This window comes from Hydractinia symbiolongicarpus, chromosome 5, assembly GCF_029227915.1.
Source record: "Hydractinia symbiolongicarpus strain clone_291-10 chromosome 5, HSymV2.1, whole genome shotgun sequence".
Lineage (NCBI taxonomy): Eukaryota > Metazoa > Cnidaria > Hydrozoa > Anthoathecata > Hydractiniidae > Hydractinia > Hydractinia symbiolongicarpus.
In genome coordinates this window covers 34106673-34123355 of record NC_079879.1, presented here as the reverse complement: position 1 = coordinate 34123355, position 16683 = coordinate 34106673, and the positions used below count along the sequence as shown (strand labels likewise).

Sequence of the window (16683 nt, the reverse complement as noted above, 5' to 3'; positions counted from 1 at the left end):
GGATACCCAGTCATAACAGAATAAGCAAATTTTGAAGAAGCTTAGTTTGCTTAAATTTTCAACGCCCTCGTTGAGTTCTTTTAGTATGCTTTTGAACATCCCAGCTGCATTGCTCCCCCTCGCGGAAGTTAGCGCCATGACTTTATTCACCACCAAGATTAGAGCTAAAAGATGTTTTAAATTTTAATATTCTTTTACAACACAAAAAAATCTCTTTTTTTTAAGAAAAATGCTAACAGTGCCCACGACATGTTTACTTCTATGACGCTAAAAACTGAGTAGGCGGATTTGCTTCTTGCGAAATTCAAGTGCCATGTGAAATCCGAGGTAATGCACAAACGCACTAAATAAAGATTAAATGTGAAAGTTAATATTTAAGATTAAATACGTTCGGCCACGCAGAACAACTTTATGACATCAGTGGTTACCTAGTAACAGTTTAAAGCAGCCAATTAAAAGTAGTAATTGCAAGGGTCTGAACACTACAAATAGTGTTTTTTTTTTAGAAATTTAGATTAGACGATAGAGCGAGGCCACTTCAGCTGATTTTCTGATCGCTGCAGTCACTTTCAGTTGTTGTGCTCGGGAAGATATTTTATAATAACTTTATTCTTTTACATTTCATATTCTTTTGGCTGATATAAATAACACATCATGACGACCAAGAAAATGTATCTTCTATCTTTCGAAGAAGTCACCAGGTTGGATGAAGTTTTAGCTAACGTTATACAAATCCATGGCCGAGGTAATTTTCCAACTCTGGAAGTAAAGCCAAAGGAATTTATAAAACTTTTAACAGCTAAGTTAAATGCGCAAGATTTCTTTGTTAAGGATAGTCGTTTAAATGGTAGCACGGCTAGCTATGTATTAAATGGACAAACTGATGAACACGATGCTGATTATACTTACAATGACTTGGACCTAATATTTAATGTTTCTCTCTCATCAACTGAAGACTTTATGATTGTGAAAAACAGTGTGTTGGAAACCCTAATGGACTTTCTACCACCAGAAGTAAATAAGGAAAGAATATCAAGTTGCACTATGAAAGAAGCATACGTAAAAAAAATGGTGAAAGTTACAAATAAACACGATACATGGTCGTTAATCTCCCTTACAAATGAGCAAGGTTGTGATATTGAACTTAAATTTGTTGATTCTATGAAAAGAAAATTTGAATTTTCTGTAGACTCATTTCAAATAGTGTTAGACTCGCTGTTAGAATTCCAAACGGTTTCCTCTGAAGTTCAGATGTCATCTACGATGTATCCATCAGTGGAAGCTGAATCGGTGTATGGAGATTTTGAAGAAGCAAGGTATCATCTACATAATAAACTAATTGCCACTAAAAGTCCAGAGGAGATTAGGGGTGGTGGTCTTTTAAAGTATTGCAACCTGTTATGTCGTGATTTTCAACCAGTTTCAGATGAAATCCACTCTTTAGAAAAGTACATGTGCAGTAGATTCTTTATCGATTTCAAAGATATCACAACACAGCAAAATAAACTTGAAAGTTATATGCAAAGTCATTCTTTAGATTCAGCTGAACAAAGATATAAATACCTTACAATATTGTACGATGTTGTAGAAAATTCAACTGTCTGCTTAATGGGACATGAGCGAAGACAAACTCTACGTATGATATTGGATTTAACAAACCAAGTTTTTCATCCTACAAACTATCAGCAAATCACTGTGTTTTATTCAGTTCCACCTTACATAAAACAGTCTATGCCATATTCTGGTATCAATGGCAACGAATTTTACATGCTTGGCACATGGAAGACGATGTCAAAATTGACTGGCCCATCGCAAACACCAAAGACTGTGAATTGTTTCTAACTATTAACCTTTTCGTTTCTTATCTTTTAATCTTAATCCTTTCAAAATGATGATTCCTTTTCAACTGCATTATTTGTAAATAAATTTATATAGTAAACTTTTCTTGAAAAGTCTACATTGATGTACTGGTTTCATCTACAAAAAAAAGTATATTGTATATTTTTCTATAAAGGAGGATTTTTAAACATTGACATTGTAAAACTAATTGTGTTGTATCAAGGACATATCTTTTTGGGTTTATATATCGCAGAGTTAGGTCTGAGACTGTACTCCTGCCAAAGATATATAATATATTAAGCATGATTTGCCTCGCTGTTCCAGACAAGTTTTTATATTTACAAAACTTCTCATGCATGAAAGTTTACACCTGTGATTATGTTTTTTTGTTTCCTGTTGAGAGTTTTTATAAAAAAAGTTTTTGTGCACCAAATAGTCTGAGAATTTGTTCACCTAACCGTGCACTGTTTGCCAGTTTTTGTGGAGAAATTTTTTTTCTTCTTGTGTTTATATACCGTTTAAAGTTTTTACACTACTAATTAGTGGTAGACGGACTTTTAAAATTATTCAATATATATTAAAAACACTTAGATATCATTTAAAACACATTAAGTTTATTACAATACTGATCTTTAATGGTGTTGTGCTTGTTTTTAATACCACAACTTTGTCTGTTAATGGCTTCCTGATATAATGCGCAGTCTTCGAGCCAATTTTTTGTTACTAATTTTCTGTTAAATATTTAAAGGAAAAGCTAATCCAAAAACCCTATGTTTACATTTTGACTATAATGCATTGTTTTGTTATTTCAAGCAACTGTCTGACATTCACATCCTTTTTAAGAAACGATAAAGCTTTAGTGTTCTGATAAATTTGCGTTGTTTTTGTTTTATAAAAATGTTTTAAAAATGCTATAACATTAACGTTATTTTATGGATAATTGTTAAAATATTAAATATTATATTTTTAATCGAAACTTTACTATATATGGTTTTATTAGTATTTGTGCACGTTTTGCTACAAAATAGGTTGAGTTTCTTTTTACGAACTGTTTTCACAATTATTTTTTTGTTGTTTATTTTTCTGCTTAAAAATTTCTATTTTGAATGAATCAGCGATTTTGCATGGTTTTATGTTTGTGGTTTTCTTGTAATCGTCGCTTTTTCTTCCATAAACAAGACTTAACAAAATGGTAGCTTTTTTGTTTATATGTATTTTTGACAGTAAAAAAGAGAAAATTGGATATGTCCTTTAAAAATATTGTAAAATACAAATAAAATATAAAAAAAAATGCAAAAAATATCAAATATAATCCGACGTAGTTATGTATTTTGTATGCCCAACGATTCCTGTTTATCAAAGTCGTGTACATCCTCAAACAAACAGGAATAAAATTACAAGTATTCGTCCTTTTTGTGCAGTTTCTTAACTGGTAGGTCCAAATGAACATCAACTGTTCCGTAACAATTGCAAAGGGGTGGTGGGCAAATCAGTCTTTCTCAACATTGAGCCCGATAGCCCGGCCCAGAAAATAGGATTAAGGAGCCGTTTGAAATACACTTGTTTTACTGCAACTATATATAAATCAAAAAAAATTTTGAATAACGCTTATTGTTAATTTTTTTGACGTGCCTGACGTCATAACCTAAAATTGTTTAGCTGAGTGCATCTGAAATTACGATTACTTGCCGAATTGTGACCGGTTACTTACGGTTTATTCGGCTTTTTTTAAACTTCTACTAATAATGACAAATTTCCGTGTTTCGTGCATCAGCTATTTTCGTCATTCTGTCTCATGTCTTTTGTCACAGCAACATTACACGGCATCGTGGACTTATTAACATTGCTAACGAGTTCATATTTGCGCCCACTCCATTCTGAGGTCATCTCGACTGCTCACAAAACGCATTGTGAAATATAATATTCCGTACAATAACACGCTATGAAGCTATTATAACACGCGCTAGTTAATTATATCCTATCAATCATTTTAAAATTCCATATCGAGATTTAAATATAACTTAAAAGTTGACAAGCTCTGCGAAAACAATTATTAATTTTCCGCTTAGTTTAAAAACTGGATAAGTTGTCTTTTTCTAAAAAAAGAAACTTTTGAAGGACATTTCATATGAGGAAAAATAAATCCATAGAATTTAATTTTAACTTTTTATTCTTCCATATTCGATTTTTTCATATTTTTTACAACTAATTTTATTCCCGCTAGTCCTTCTGCTAGTAATACTGCTGTCGATGTTACCGCTGAATCAGTTTCATTTTCGTTCGGTACCACTTCCCCTGTTTCGGATTTAGTTCGTTTTTTCGACAGTTGTTGTATCACCAAATTTTGATAGTCGCTCAACTTCTTGAAATCGTTTACAGATACGTTATTTTGTAAATACGTGATAATTTGTGGAACACATCTTCCAGGCGCGTGAAGCAAAGTATTTGTATGATATTGAAATAGGATAATGCAAGCTAAGTGTAGAGCCATGGCAGGTTCAGTTTCTCGATTCAACTCCTCTATTAACGCTTGACGATGATTGAAAAGAAGTTGTCTAAAAATAAGGAAAATAAACTTGATGCACAATCTACAGAAAACCAAATCGCGTAGTAAGAGATTTATGTTGTTTTTTTACAGTGGCTTGATTTTTAGTTAGCTATTTTCTTATTAATGCAGAACAAATGAAAACCGTATTGTTTTACAGCCTTGGGTGCAAAAAGCAATATACTGTCCAATCTCTTCCCGAAGAGTTTTTGCTTAGTTAAACATATAACAAGCTATAATATATTTTTTTATAACTTTTCAGCCGAACAAATGAAAAATGTATATTTATGTAGAACCTTTTCCTTAAAACCTTCCATTTTAGCGCCCTAGGCAACCCTATTACATGTCAACTCAAAAATAAAAAAGTCATGAGATCAGAGCGCGAGATTGCAGCTGAGTTGTTACACACAGACACACACGCCTTCAAAACGCTGTAATGATATCTTTTGTAAATAAAACTTTTTGTAAATAAACAACCCTTTTAATTGTAATAAGCTGTTGTTTTGATGCTAACGTCACATATATAAAAATATGTGGAGACGTGATAGTACATTTGTCGGTTTCTGCCGATTCATTGCATGTGCTCATTTCATGCGTGACTGTTGGTTTTGAAGGCGTTCAAATAATGCGAGATGAAATTATTTCAATGTCGTTGGGCCACCACAACAACTATCCAAACCTTAAAATTGTTTTTTTACATCGTAGAATATATAACACACACCGTTCTTTTTTCTTGTCGATCTTCCTGATCAAAATATCGCAATAGTCTGCGCCAGCGACACGATCAAATTGAGTGTAGAAGTCTTCACAATCCTACAAAAGAGAGGTCAATTCATAGATTATATACCTCAACCGTCTTCTTTAAGAAATAAACTCGTCGCGTTTTCTTTAAGAAATAAACTCGTCGCGTTTTATTTAAGAAATAAACTCGTCGCGTTTTCTTTAAGAAATAAACTCGTCGCGTTTTCTTTAAGAAATAAACTTGTCACGTTTTCTTTAATATTTTACAAGTTACCGGTAGACAGTTCTTCTACAATCTGAACAACATAAAAGACAGAGCTTCCACGCACAGTATTTCACAACCTTGGTTCTAATAATAATAATCACCTTTCCAAGAGAAGAGTTCAACTTGGTCAATGCTGACTTCCATTGTTCAGGAAGTTTGCTCAACAGCTTTAAGCGTGTCTGAAAGATACAAGATTTAGTGATCACGTTATAGTATGGATATATAATTTACGAGTTACTCGCGAATTTTACAAAAAAAATCACCCATATACAGATGTGAGCAACGCTAAATAGCAAAACGAACAACAAACTTTCATGGTGGCGTTTTAATTAAACAAGAAGTTCTGTTAATTTCTGTGTCATCTATGATGAATTACATTGGATTAACGATATTTGCGACCCCAAATTATTTCTTTTTTGTTTAATTTTTATCCCGCTATTTGGACGAGAACTCATGTGACATCAACGGGGGATATAGGGGGGTAAAAGCAAAGCCTAAATATTTTCCAGATATTTTCAACTTTTTTAAATAGTCGTTCAATAATAATACGTGGAATTACAGATAGTTAGCATTTGTTGTTTCAAGACGTATATATGTGGACTTAGAGTTACTTTACTCCAGATACCTGGCGGAATTAAAAGATTGATCATATTACTCCCCAATGAAAGTTGTTCCAAGTTCATGTATGCAGCAAGATTTAGATTAGAAAGGAGAAATGTTGACGAAGTTGTTTTAACAGCTTAGCTAGTACACTATATATTAAGAAAATTGATCACAGGATTATCGTCAAACACTAAAGGATTGATTTGGCGAAATAAAAAATCCATATTGACGGCATGTCAAAAAATAATTGACACGAAATCATCAATGTCAAATAATAAGGTAACATACCTCAGCAGTAAACATTTCATTTTCTGCAAGTGACATCAAGTTCTCATTTGCAACCATTTCGAAAACGATATTTACAACATCTGATGCCACAGTCCTCAGAAGATGTTTACTTAGCAACGCACGCGTTTTATCTAGAAAGAAACATTTTGAGTTTTTTCTGAGCTTAATTTTCACGCGACTTTACAACTTGAAAATACGCAAAAATTATATATTTTAGCTCCACAAATGATTGGCTGGTTTTTTATAAGGAGAAAAAAAATTAAATATTGGGCACGTCAAAAGGCCGGTTATTCACCTTCAAAAAGATTCAGCCCTTTCTCAAATAATTTAATATTGTGCATGAGGCCAGTGATTTTCTCTTGATAATCTTGATGGGATTTACGTTTCGAGGCAACAGAAGTCCCCGATGACGTCATAAATATAGATTTTGCAACTTCCTGATAATCTCGTGTCAACGGTCTAAATAAAAAACAAAAAGTCTGTGTAGTTCCTTGAAGACAAAGTGTTTAAAAGTACGATTTCATTTTTTATTTTAACTTGAGTGGCATTAGCACTTTCATTACAAATGGTCGTGTTTTTGAAATGATAAGTTTAAGTATACCGGAAACACACTCCAAACAATTGCGAAACTAGTGTATACCTTACAATGACAGAAGCAACTTCCATCAAAAACTCTTCGTCATCACAATCTTTCATGTGCTCGATTAAAACATCATGAATCTGTGTACAAAATGAAAAACAAAAATACGTTAAACGTTTGAATAATTGAATACGAATTTTAACAGTGTTTTTATTGGTTGATAATAACGAGCCTGTTTTTTAACGCTTCCTTTCCAAACGACGAGAAAAAATTATTTATTTTCAGATATTTCAGATAGTGTAAAAAATCGCTATTATGTTTGGTCTGTACTCGATGATATTAAGGTGCGAGTCCAGAAATCATCACTTTTCGTAAAGTAAAAAAGCGTAACTTTGATTAGCTATTTCTCAGTTGTTTTTCATAGTCTGATAAAAAGTGACCCACCGCTGGTCTGCAAATTTTATGCTCTTTTCAATGGTTGCAAACATAATGGCTCCCACGTAGCTGTTCGGGCGTAACAAGCCTTTGATCAAGACACGGTTTTCATAGAAAATCAGATGGGGCAGCACAATGGCATGTTACTAAAACGCGAATTTTGGCTTATAAGAACTGTATCAATATAACTCTCAAAATCACGTTTCCCTTAACATCCAAGAGAGCTTTAGTTCAACGTAATGTCCTAAAAACCACCTCAAAAGTTTCTCTGACCTAAGGTTTTGTTTGGATAACATGGTTTATAGGCCAGATACTACATTAAGGAAGACATAGTTTGTAGCATTCATCCTATGGCTTATTACGAACAATAATTATATATACGTATCTAGTGCATGCATGTTGCCCCAAACCCTTTTCTTAACCATATTACAAAGTTTCAGCTAAAAACTGCTGAAGCTTGGTCCGCAAGTTTGAAAGATGCAGTGTGTAATAAATGTTAAATCCTAAGCCAATCAAAAGCCGAGAACAACAATAAAATCAAAGAAATATGGTAGCTGCATAATGTGTTTTCTCGGAGTCAATCAGAAACGGCGAAAATGTAAACATTGGTAAAGCATTATAATATTATCCCCTTGGTTCGCAAGCGAAAATTTCTATTTAAGAAGTATATATATAGCTAGCTTCCTTTTCTTAACAATGGATAAAGATCGTCCAATGAACTAACAAACTTATTATTTCTATTTTTTATCAGTTCTTTTGAATGTTTTGATCTATAAAATACAAGACGTAAATATATTATTAGATCAGTTCAGTTCACTATCCTCCAGACATGGCATTTTTGTGGTCTTTAAATGAAAGTGATGAATGCATTTAACACTCCCCCTATAATTTAAAAAATACCAATTATCCTCACATAGCTATATAAATATCATATACTCATTATTGTGTTGTAGATGCAAGATAATTATGTTTTATCTTGCCCTGTCCAGGATTTGAACCTGGATCTCTCATTTGTATGAGTGTCATAGCCATTAGACCAACAGGGCATAAGTATGCAAAACTTTACAGATGCCTACTTAACTTTTTCTGTGGATATCAAAATTCAATTTTTTTTTATTATACAAGATAGACTGATGCCTGGATGAAAATTCACCATTAAGTAGTGAATATAAACTAATTCTTCGTAAATTAACAGAATTAGAACAGAATGTAAGGTTTAATAATATGGTATATATATATTACACTTTTAACCTTGCTTGGATTTTTCACAGCTGAAATTTTGAAACCTTATTTGGAGAAACTTTTGCAAGAGAAACTTTCACGAATTTTACGATTTTGGGGCTTTTTTACAAAACTTTTAAAAATGACCATTTATATACAAATGTTTAATCTGAATTGTTTATACATTTATATACAAAAGTTTAATTTAAATTGTTGGTTCACAATGTTATCCACTAATTTTTTTTAAAAAACTTTTGACGAGCAATTTCGAAAACTTAGAAATCACAAATTGCAAAAGTTTAACTTTCTACAGATATTTGAAAAATTTTTCTCACGAAAAGTTTCTCTGAATAAAATATGTACCCAGATCAATTGATTTCACATGACAGAAACCTTTATAACGTCAAGTTCCTCAAAGTTTTTTTATATTTTACAGTAAATATATAGTCCTTTTATCATTAGTTTTTAAACCATGTTTTACATTATATATATACTGTTATTTTATGGATCAAAGTGCATTGCTGATTGATCCATAAAATTGATCACAAACAATTTTTGATTTAACTGACGAAGTGTCAGTAGATGTTCCAGACGTTTCTACAAATTCACATGTGCTTGTAGACCACAAGACTGTAGAACCATTATCATAGACAACGTATCCACATGATAGAACTATCGTATGATTTAAAACCAATGCATCAAACACTTCGTTATTAGGTTCATTCATTGTACACACAAAACAAACGAAGGACAACCTGAAAAAATATATAGCCTGCTTTATAAAATTCTGCAGTGTCAAAGTGATGAAAAATGTGATACAAAAACAGAAAGCAGCAATGCACTTGTCTCACTTTAAACTTTATATGTATATGGCTTAAACAAATAAATATAAAGCCATAATATATTATATTATATGTTTTTAAATATGTTTAGGCTGGTTTTAAAATTGGCTGTTCTTATTTTTATACCTTAAAAAGGTAAAGATATAGCTAGCTAGCTATAGCTAGGTTTTGTGACAATTTCTTATATTTGATCTCAAATTTAATAGCTTACTGTGTAGCTAGCTAGGAAAGATGAGCCCTCCAAAATATTAATTTACGGCCCAACTAGTACTTGTAAACAGCATTTAGTATAGATATATGGCAATGTATCTATAGCTAGTTTTGGTCTCCTTTGCCCATCAAGCTCTACTGCACTGCCTTTCTTTTGTTAGTCACTAGTCACAACTGATCAATCCTTAGTACTTTACAAGTACTTTACATAAGCATCTATCTGGCATCACAAAAAACAGGATGTATACAATGTTCAAAGAAAAGAAAGAGAAGAAGGGGTTAAAACAGTGATACATTCACTTCTTCTTTTCCAGCACAATAATACTATTTTTATCCATTGGCAGCTTGTTTTGAAATTCTTGCGTTAGTATAGTAATTTCACAGACCGGAATTTAACAGCAGAATATTGCGCGTTGCCTCACGAATGTTTCAAACATAAAATGCAGACCGACTCGCACCTTAATATCATCGAGTAAGGAACTAAACTGTATTCGAAAAACTTTTATGTTCGGTGCAAGTAATAACCATGGCAACAAAATCTTAGCTCAAAGAAAAATCTACTCTTCTTTCTACAATTTTATTACACCCAGGTAGAATATATTTTATTATTTCGGCTGTACATTTTTTATCTAAAAAAATAAAACAGCAAGAACTAGGAAAGACAATGATAACAACATTATTGAAGTCTAAATTTAATGACTTTTCAGAGGTTTTCCAGGATGGCCGGCTTTAACCCAAATTCTAACCAGTTTGCTTCGCAACTGATAGGAAAAAAATTTAATAAACACGTGACACGAAAATTTTCAGACCCTTTCCGTTTCGTTCTGTTCTGAGTGAAAGTTGAATTGAAGCTTTTCCAATGATTTTGGAAATATAGAATTAGAAAAAAATAACGAATCACATTAGTGGAAGATTTGATTTCCGTTGTCTAATGTAATAGTGGAAATTGAAGTTAAAAACATCCGTTCCGTTTCAATCCAAACAGTTCCGAAGCTAAAAATAAGTCATTTGAAATTTGACTTTTTGAAAGCACACCCTGGTATAATATAATATACTAGTCGTTAGCCCGTGGAAAAATCCACGGGTTCGCCCGACCTTTAAATTTACCCGTCGCAACAAAGTGGACAAAAATATATTTCATTTGGTATTGGTGGGCATTTTAAAAATTTCTTCAATTCGTTACGGGACGCAGCTTTCACGGACACACAGACAAAATACGGCTATTATAATAGAGATATAGTATAATGTAATGACAATAAAAATATACCTCTTCCTCGCTTAAAAATTTAAGCTCTTGTTGCTTTCCAGATTTCTTCACAACTTGTTTCTCATCTAGCTCATCATCCAAATTACCTTTCATTCGATCACGATATTTATTTTTGGTCTTTTTGGTACCAGACTCTCGACCACCCCTGCCAGCACCCCCTTTTTGCCCTCCACCAGCAACGGCTTTTTTCTGACGTTCTTCGCGTTTGACTTGCTTACCTTCACCCGTGGCAGACTCAGTTAACTCTGTTTTTTCTTTTCTTGTTAATTCAGCAAACAAGGCTGGGGACATTTTTATATCCTGAAAGAGAAATAAAATCAGTGATAAACAATTTTGGGTATTGATTTGCAAAACAAAACAACATCAAATTACATTCAACATTACCTTAGTAGCTTTATTCTTCATCAGGGGGTCAAAGATAGATTTACATTTTGCAATGAACTGGCTGCTTGCAACAATTCGCTGACAGAAAACGCTGTGGAGTGCACGTGTTGGGCTCTTCATGCAATAGTGCAGAAGGAGGTTGACATCTTCATTTGTAAACGGAGAGGGAACCAGAGGCTACGAAAATATACGTTTTTCTCAAATTAAAATTCCTAATACAGATTTACTTACACACCTCCCCACACCAAACCCCATATTAGTTCCTTAAATTATGAACTTGCTGACAGTCAGCCTACCTCACTGCTCTAACTTGCTCACAGTCAGCCTACTAGATTACCTACTAATTACATCATGGCGTAAATTAAAAAAAAAAAACATACCCTAACATCCACCCAGGAGTTATTAGTCAGTGCTTCATCAATAGCCGCATCTACTTGATCAACGATCAATGAACTGATGCAACATGTTGAAAGGTACATGCAGTCTTTTTTACTGCCAAATCTTTTTTTTATAAATTGTGGTCCGTCAGCTATCCCGAGTTTTGTTAATGACTGGTACTCTAAATGAAGTTGAATGGAAATAATGTAACAAGTCAACTATGTGCGTAAGTAAAAAGAAATACAAGAAAATAAAAAAGAAAATATATGTTCTTTCCTTTTTTATTTTCTTGTATTTCCTATTTTATTATATTCCTAAAAAATTAAAAATATCTTTTACCTATATATCCATTTTGTTTAAAGAAGGAATCAATATAATTGGTTTGTGTTTCAGAATAGATGTCAGGCACATAGATAGCTTTCTCTTGACGTCCTTGAACAGCTCCTGAAAGTCGCTGACTTTCTACTAACGTCTGCAGAACATCTAAAAATGAAACACAGAAAAATGGAGTTCATTTTCTTGGCATTTATACACAATCATTTTTAGTGGGACATAAATTCGGTGAACTAGGCAGGAGGAAATTTTCAACTAAAGTCAATTTTTTTGCAGTTTTCTCCATCAAGATTTTAAAAATTAAGCAACATAAGTTTCATAAGTCAGGAAAAGTTTTTTGTTGATCAAAAAAAAACTGATGATAAACAATATTCTAATTGAAATTTGTTTATTATTATAACCTTTTCATTATTACCCTTGCCTGCTTATATTTCATAATATTTGAATAGAAGATAAAATTTGTGCTATTGGCCACAAGCTCAGCCATACATACTGAAAAATAGTTTCTCTGGCAACCCATACTGTGCTACAAGTTGAATGACTTGAGTAGGTCTAAAATATATATACACACTAAAATAAATAAACAGGTGTGTTTGAGAACATCCATGATGAAGAAAAGAAAAGAAATCCACATGAGGAAAATAAAACATGCAAGCAAAAATAAAAAAATGGGTGGCCAGTGAAATTAACAAATTCAGCAAGTTAATCAAATAAAAATGAAATGTATATAAGAAACAAAAAAGTAGATTCATTTCAGTCATCGATTTCGACAACACTTTTTTAAATTGCAAATACTAAAAACAGAGTTGAAATATATTAGTACATGATCAAATTTCTTACTTTGTGATAGCACTGAATATTCCTCTAATTCTGGCTATGTTTCGAGCAATGAATGCTGCAGTAAATAATACATCACGATTGATTGGATCTAGTTGACCGTGAATTTGTGTGCCAAGTCTTGTTTCAATAAGCTGCGCATAAAAATAAATGTATAAAAAATGCAATAATAGTTAATAAGGGCTAACTTCAACTTAGCTTTTAACCAACTTTACCGCTTTGGTATGATCGTGAAAGGAACAATCAATCGGATACCCAGTCATAACAGAATAAGCAAATTTTGAAGAAGCTTAGTTTGCTTAAATTTTCAACGCCCTCGTTGAGTTCTTTTAGTATGCTTTTGAACATCCCAGCTGCATTGCTCCCCCTCGCGGAAGTTAGCGCCATGACTTTATTCACCACCAAGATTAGAGCTAAAAGATGTTTTAAATTTTAATATTCTTTTACAACACAAAAAAATCTCTTTTTTTTAAGAAAAATGCTAACAGTGCCCACGACATGTTTACTTCTATGACGCTAAAAACTGAGTAGGCGGATTTGCTTCTTGCGAAATTCAAGTGCCATGTGAAATCCGAGGTAATGCACAAACGCACTAAATAAAGATTAAATGTGAAAGTTAATATTTAAGATTAAATACGTTCGGCCACGCAGAACAACTTTATGACATCAGTGGTTACCTAGTAACAGTTTAAAGCAGCCAATTAAAAGTAGTAATTGCAAGGGTCTGAACACTACAAATAGTGTTTTTTTTTTAGAAATTTAGATTAGACGATAGAGCGAGGCCACTTCAGCTGATTTTCTGATCGCTGCAGTCACTTTCAGTTGTTGTGCTCGGGAAGATATTTTATAATAACTTTATTCTTTTACATTTCATATTCTTTTGGCTGATATAAATAACACATCATGACGACCAAGAAAATGTATCTTCTATCTTTCGAAGAAGTCACCAGGTTGGATGAAGTTTTAGCTAACGTTATACAAATCCATGGCCGAGGTAATTTTCCAACTCTGGAAGTAAAGCCAAAGGAATTTATAAAACTTTTAACAGCTAAGTTAAATGCGCAAGATTTCTTTGTTAAGGATAGTCGTTTAAATGGTAGCACGGCTAGCTATGTATTAAATGGACAAACTGATGAACACGATGCTGATTATACTTACAATGACTTGGACCTAATATTTAATGTTTCTCTCTCATCAACTGAAGACTTTATGATTGTGAAAAACAGTGTGTTGGAAACCCTAATGGACTTTCTACCACCAGAAGTAAATAAGGAAAGAATATCAAGTTGCACTATGAAAGAAGCATACGTAAAAAAAATGGTGAAAGTTACAAATAAACACGATACATGGTCGTTAATCTCCCTTACAAATGAGCAAGGTTGTGATATTGAACTTAAATTTGTTGATTCTATGAAAAGAAAATTTGAATTTTCTGTAGACTCATTTCAAATAGTGTTAGACTCGCTGTTAGAATTCCAAACGGTTTCCTCTGAAGTTCAGATGTCATCTACGATGTATCCATCAGTGGAAGCTGAATCGGTGTATGGAGATTTTGAAGAAGCAAGGTATCATCTACATAATAAACTAATTGCCACTAAAAGTCCAGAGGAGATTAGGGGTGGTGGTCTTTTAAAGTATTGCAACCTGTTATGTCGTGATTTTCAACCAGTTTCAGATGAAATCCACTCTTTAGAAAAGTACATGTGCAGTAGATTCTTTATCGATTTCAAAGATATCACAACACAGCAAAATAAACTTGAAAGTTATATGCAAAGTCATTCTTTAGATTCAGCTGAACAAAGATATAAATACCTTACAATATTGTACGATGTTGTAGAAAATTCAACTGTCTGCTTAATGGGACATGAGCGAAGACAAACTCTACGTATGATATTGGATTTAACAAACCAAGTTTTTCATCCTACAAACTATCAGCAAATCACTGTGTTTTATTCAGTTCCACCTTACATAAAACAGTCTATGCCATATTCTGGTATCAATGGCAACGAATTTTACATGCTTGGCACATGGAAGACGATGTCAAAATTGACTGGCCCATCGCAAACACCAAAGACTGTGAATTGTTTCTAACTATTAACCTTTTCGTTTCTTATCTTTTAATCTTAATCCTTTCAAAATGATGATTCCTTTTCAACTGCATTATTTGTAAATAAATTTATATAGTAAACTTTTCTTGAAAAGTCTACATTGATGTACTGGTTTCATCTACAAAAAAAAGTATATTGTATATTTTTCTATAAAGGAGGATTTTTAAACATTGACATTGTAAAACTAATTGTGTTGTATCAAGGACATATCTTTTTGGGTTTATATATCGCAGAGTTAGGTCTGAGACTGTACTCCTGCCAAAGATATATAATATATTAAGCATGATTTGCCTCGCTGTTCCAGACAAGTTTTTATATTTACAAAACTTCTCATGCATGAAAGTTTACACCTGTGATTATGTTTTTTTGTTTCCTGTTGAGAGTTTTTATAAAAAAAGTTTTTGTGCACCAAATAGTCTGAGAATTTGTTCACCTAACCGTGCACTGTTTGCCAGTTTTTGTGGAGAAATTTTTTTTCTTCTTGTGTTTATATACCGTTTAAAGTTTTTACACTACTAATTAGTGGTAGACGGACTTTTAAAATTATTCAATATATATTAAAAACACTTAGATATCATTTAAAACACATTAAGTTTATTACAATACTGATCTTTAATGGTGTTGTGCTTGTTTTTAATACCACAACTTTGTCTGTTAATGGCTTCCTGATATAATGCGCAGTCTTCGAGCCAATTTTTTGTTACTAATTTTCTGTTAAATATTTAAAGGAAAAGCTAATCCAAAAACCCTATGTTTACATTTTGACTATAATGCATTGTTTTGTTATTTCAAGCAACTGTCTGACATTCACATCCTTTTTAAGAAACGATAAAGCTTTAGTGTTCTGATAAATTTGCGTTGTTTTTGTTTTATAAAAATGTTTTAAAAATGCTATAACATTAACGTTATTTTATGGATAATTGTTAAAATATTAAATATTATATTTTTAATCGAAACTTTACTATATATGGTTTTATTAGTATTTGTGCACGTTTTGCTACAAAATAGGTTGAGTTTCTTTTTACGAACTGTTTTCACAATTATTTTTTTGTTGTTTATTTTTCTGCTTAAAAATTTCTATTTTGAATGAATCAGCGATTTTGCATGGTTTTATGTTTGTGGTTTTCTTGTAATCGTCGCTTTTTCTTCCATAAACAAGACTTAACAAAATGGTAGCTTTTTTGTTTATATGTATTTTTGACAGTAAAAAAGAGAAAATTGGATATGTCCTTTAAAAATATTGTAAAATACAAATAAAATATAAAAAAAAATGCAAAAAATATCAAATATAATCCGACGTAGTTATGTATTTTGTATGCCCAACGATTCCTGTTTATCAAAGTCGTGTACATCCTCAAACAAACAGGAATAAAATTACAAGTATTCGTCCTTTTTGTGCAGTTTCTTAACTGGTAGGTCCAAATGAACATCAACTGTTCCGTAACAATTGCAAAGGGGTGGTGGGCAAATCAGTCTTTCTCAACATTGAGCCCGATAGCCCGGCCCAGAAAATAGGATTAAGGAGCCGTTTGAAATACACTTGTTTTACTGCAACTATATATAAATCAAAAAAAATTTTGAATAACGCTTATTGTTAATTTTTTTGACGTGCCTGACGTCATAACCTAAAATTGTTTAGCTGAGTGCATCTGAAATTACGATTACTTGCCGAATTGTGACCGGTTACTTACGGTTTATTCGGCTTTTTTTAAACTTCTACTAATAATGACAAATTTCCGTGTTTCGTGCATCAGCTATTTTCGTCATTCTGTCTCATGTCTTTTGTCACAGCAACATTACACGGCAT

The 16683-nt window shown here is 32.5% G+C and overlaps 3 protein-coding genes across 3 annotated transcripts; 2 read left to right on the top strand and 1 right to left on the bottom strand.

Annotated features, from left to right (window-relative positions):
* The first annotated feature begins 505 nt into the window (after positions 1–505).
* LOC130646223 (terminal nucleotidyltransferase 5C-like) lies at positions 506–2475 on the top strand. Its single transcript, XM_057452389.1, has one exon. It carries the CDS (start codon positions 655–657, stop codon positions 1840–1842), a length of 1188 nt encoding a protein of 395 aa, XP_057308372.1. The 5' UTR covers positions 506–654; the 3' UTR covers positions 1843–2475.
* A 1516-nt stretch (positions 2476–3991) lies between these two features.
* LOC130646144 (E3 UFM1-protein ligase 1 homolog) lies at positions 3992–13031 on the bottom strand. The gene is made up of 13 exons (XM_057452285.1): positions 12984–13031; positions 12772–12902; positions 12425–12483; positions 11938–12081; positions 11601–11779; positions 11221–11397; positions 10837–11136; positions 6922–7001; positions 6577–6740; positions 6282–6412; positions 5492–5569; positions 5106–5197; positions 3992–4394 (listed from the first exon to the last, which is right to left on the bottom strand). The coding sequence occupies exons 1-13, from the start codon at positions 13029–13031 to the stop codon at positions 4007–4009; spliced, it is 1971 nt and encodes a 656-aa protein (XP_057308268.1). The 3' UTR covers positions 3992–4006.
* A 486-nt stretch (positions 13032–13517) lies between these two features.
* On the top strand, positions 13518–15492 carry LOC130646222 (terminal nucleotidyltransferase 5C-like). The gene has a single exon (XM_057452388.1). It carries the CDS (start codon positions 13672–13674, stop codon positions 14857–14859), a length of 1188 nt encoding a protein of 395 aa, XP_057308371.1. The 5' UTR covers positions 13518–13671; the 3' UTR covers positions 14860–15492.
* Positions 15493–16683: the final 1191 nt, after the last annotated feature.

What these genes read in the sequence shown, in the direction of transcription:
- LOC130646144 (XM_057452285.1), bottom strand. Translation starts at nt 13,031, where the DNA reads ATGACTGGGTATCCGATTGATTGTTCCTTTCACGATCATACCAAAGCG. An exon ending in GCCAGAGAAACTATTTTTCA is followed by an intron (nt 12,082 to 12,424) that starts GTATGTATGGCT and finishes TTTCATTTTTAG; the next exon opens with ATGTTCTGCAGACGTTAGTA. An exon ending in TAAACAAAATGGATATATAG is followed by an intron (nt 11,780 to 11,937) that starts GTAAAAGATATT and finishes AACTTCATTTAG; the next exon opens with AGTACCAGTCATTAACAAAA.
- LOC130646223 (XM_057452389.1), top strand. Translation starts at nt 655, where the DNA reads ATGACGACCAAGAAAATGTATCTTCTATCTTTCGAAGAAGTCACCAGG.
- LOC130646222 (XM_057452388.1), top strand. Translation starts at nt 13,672, where the DNA reads ATGACGACCAAGAAAATGTATCTTCTATCTTTCGAAGAAGTCACCAGG.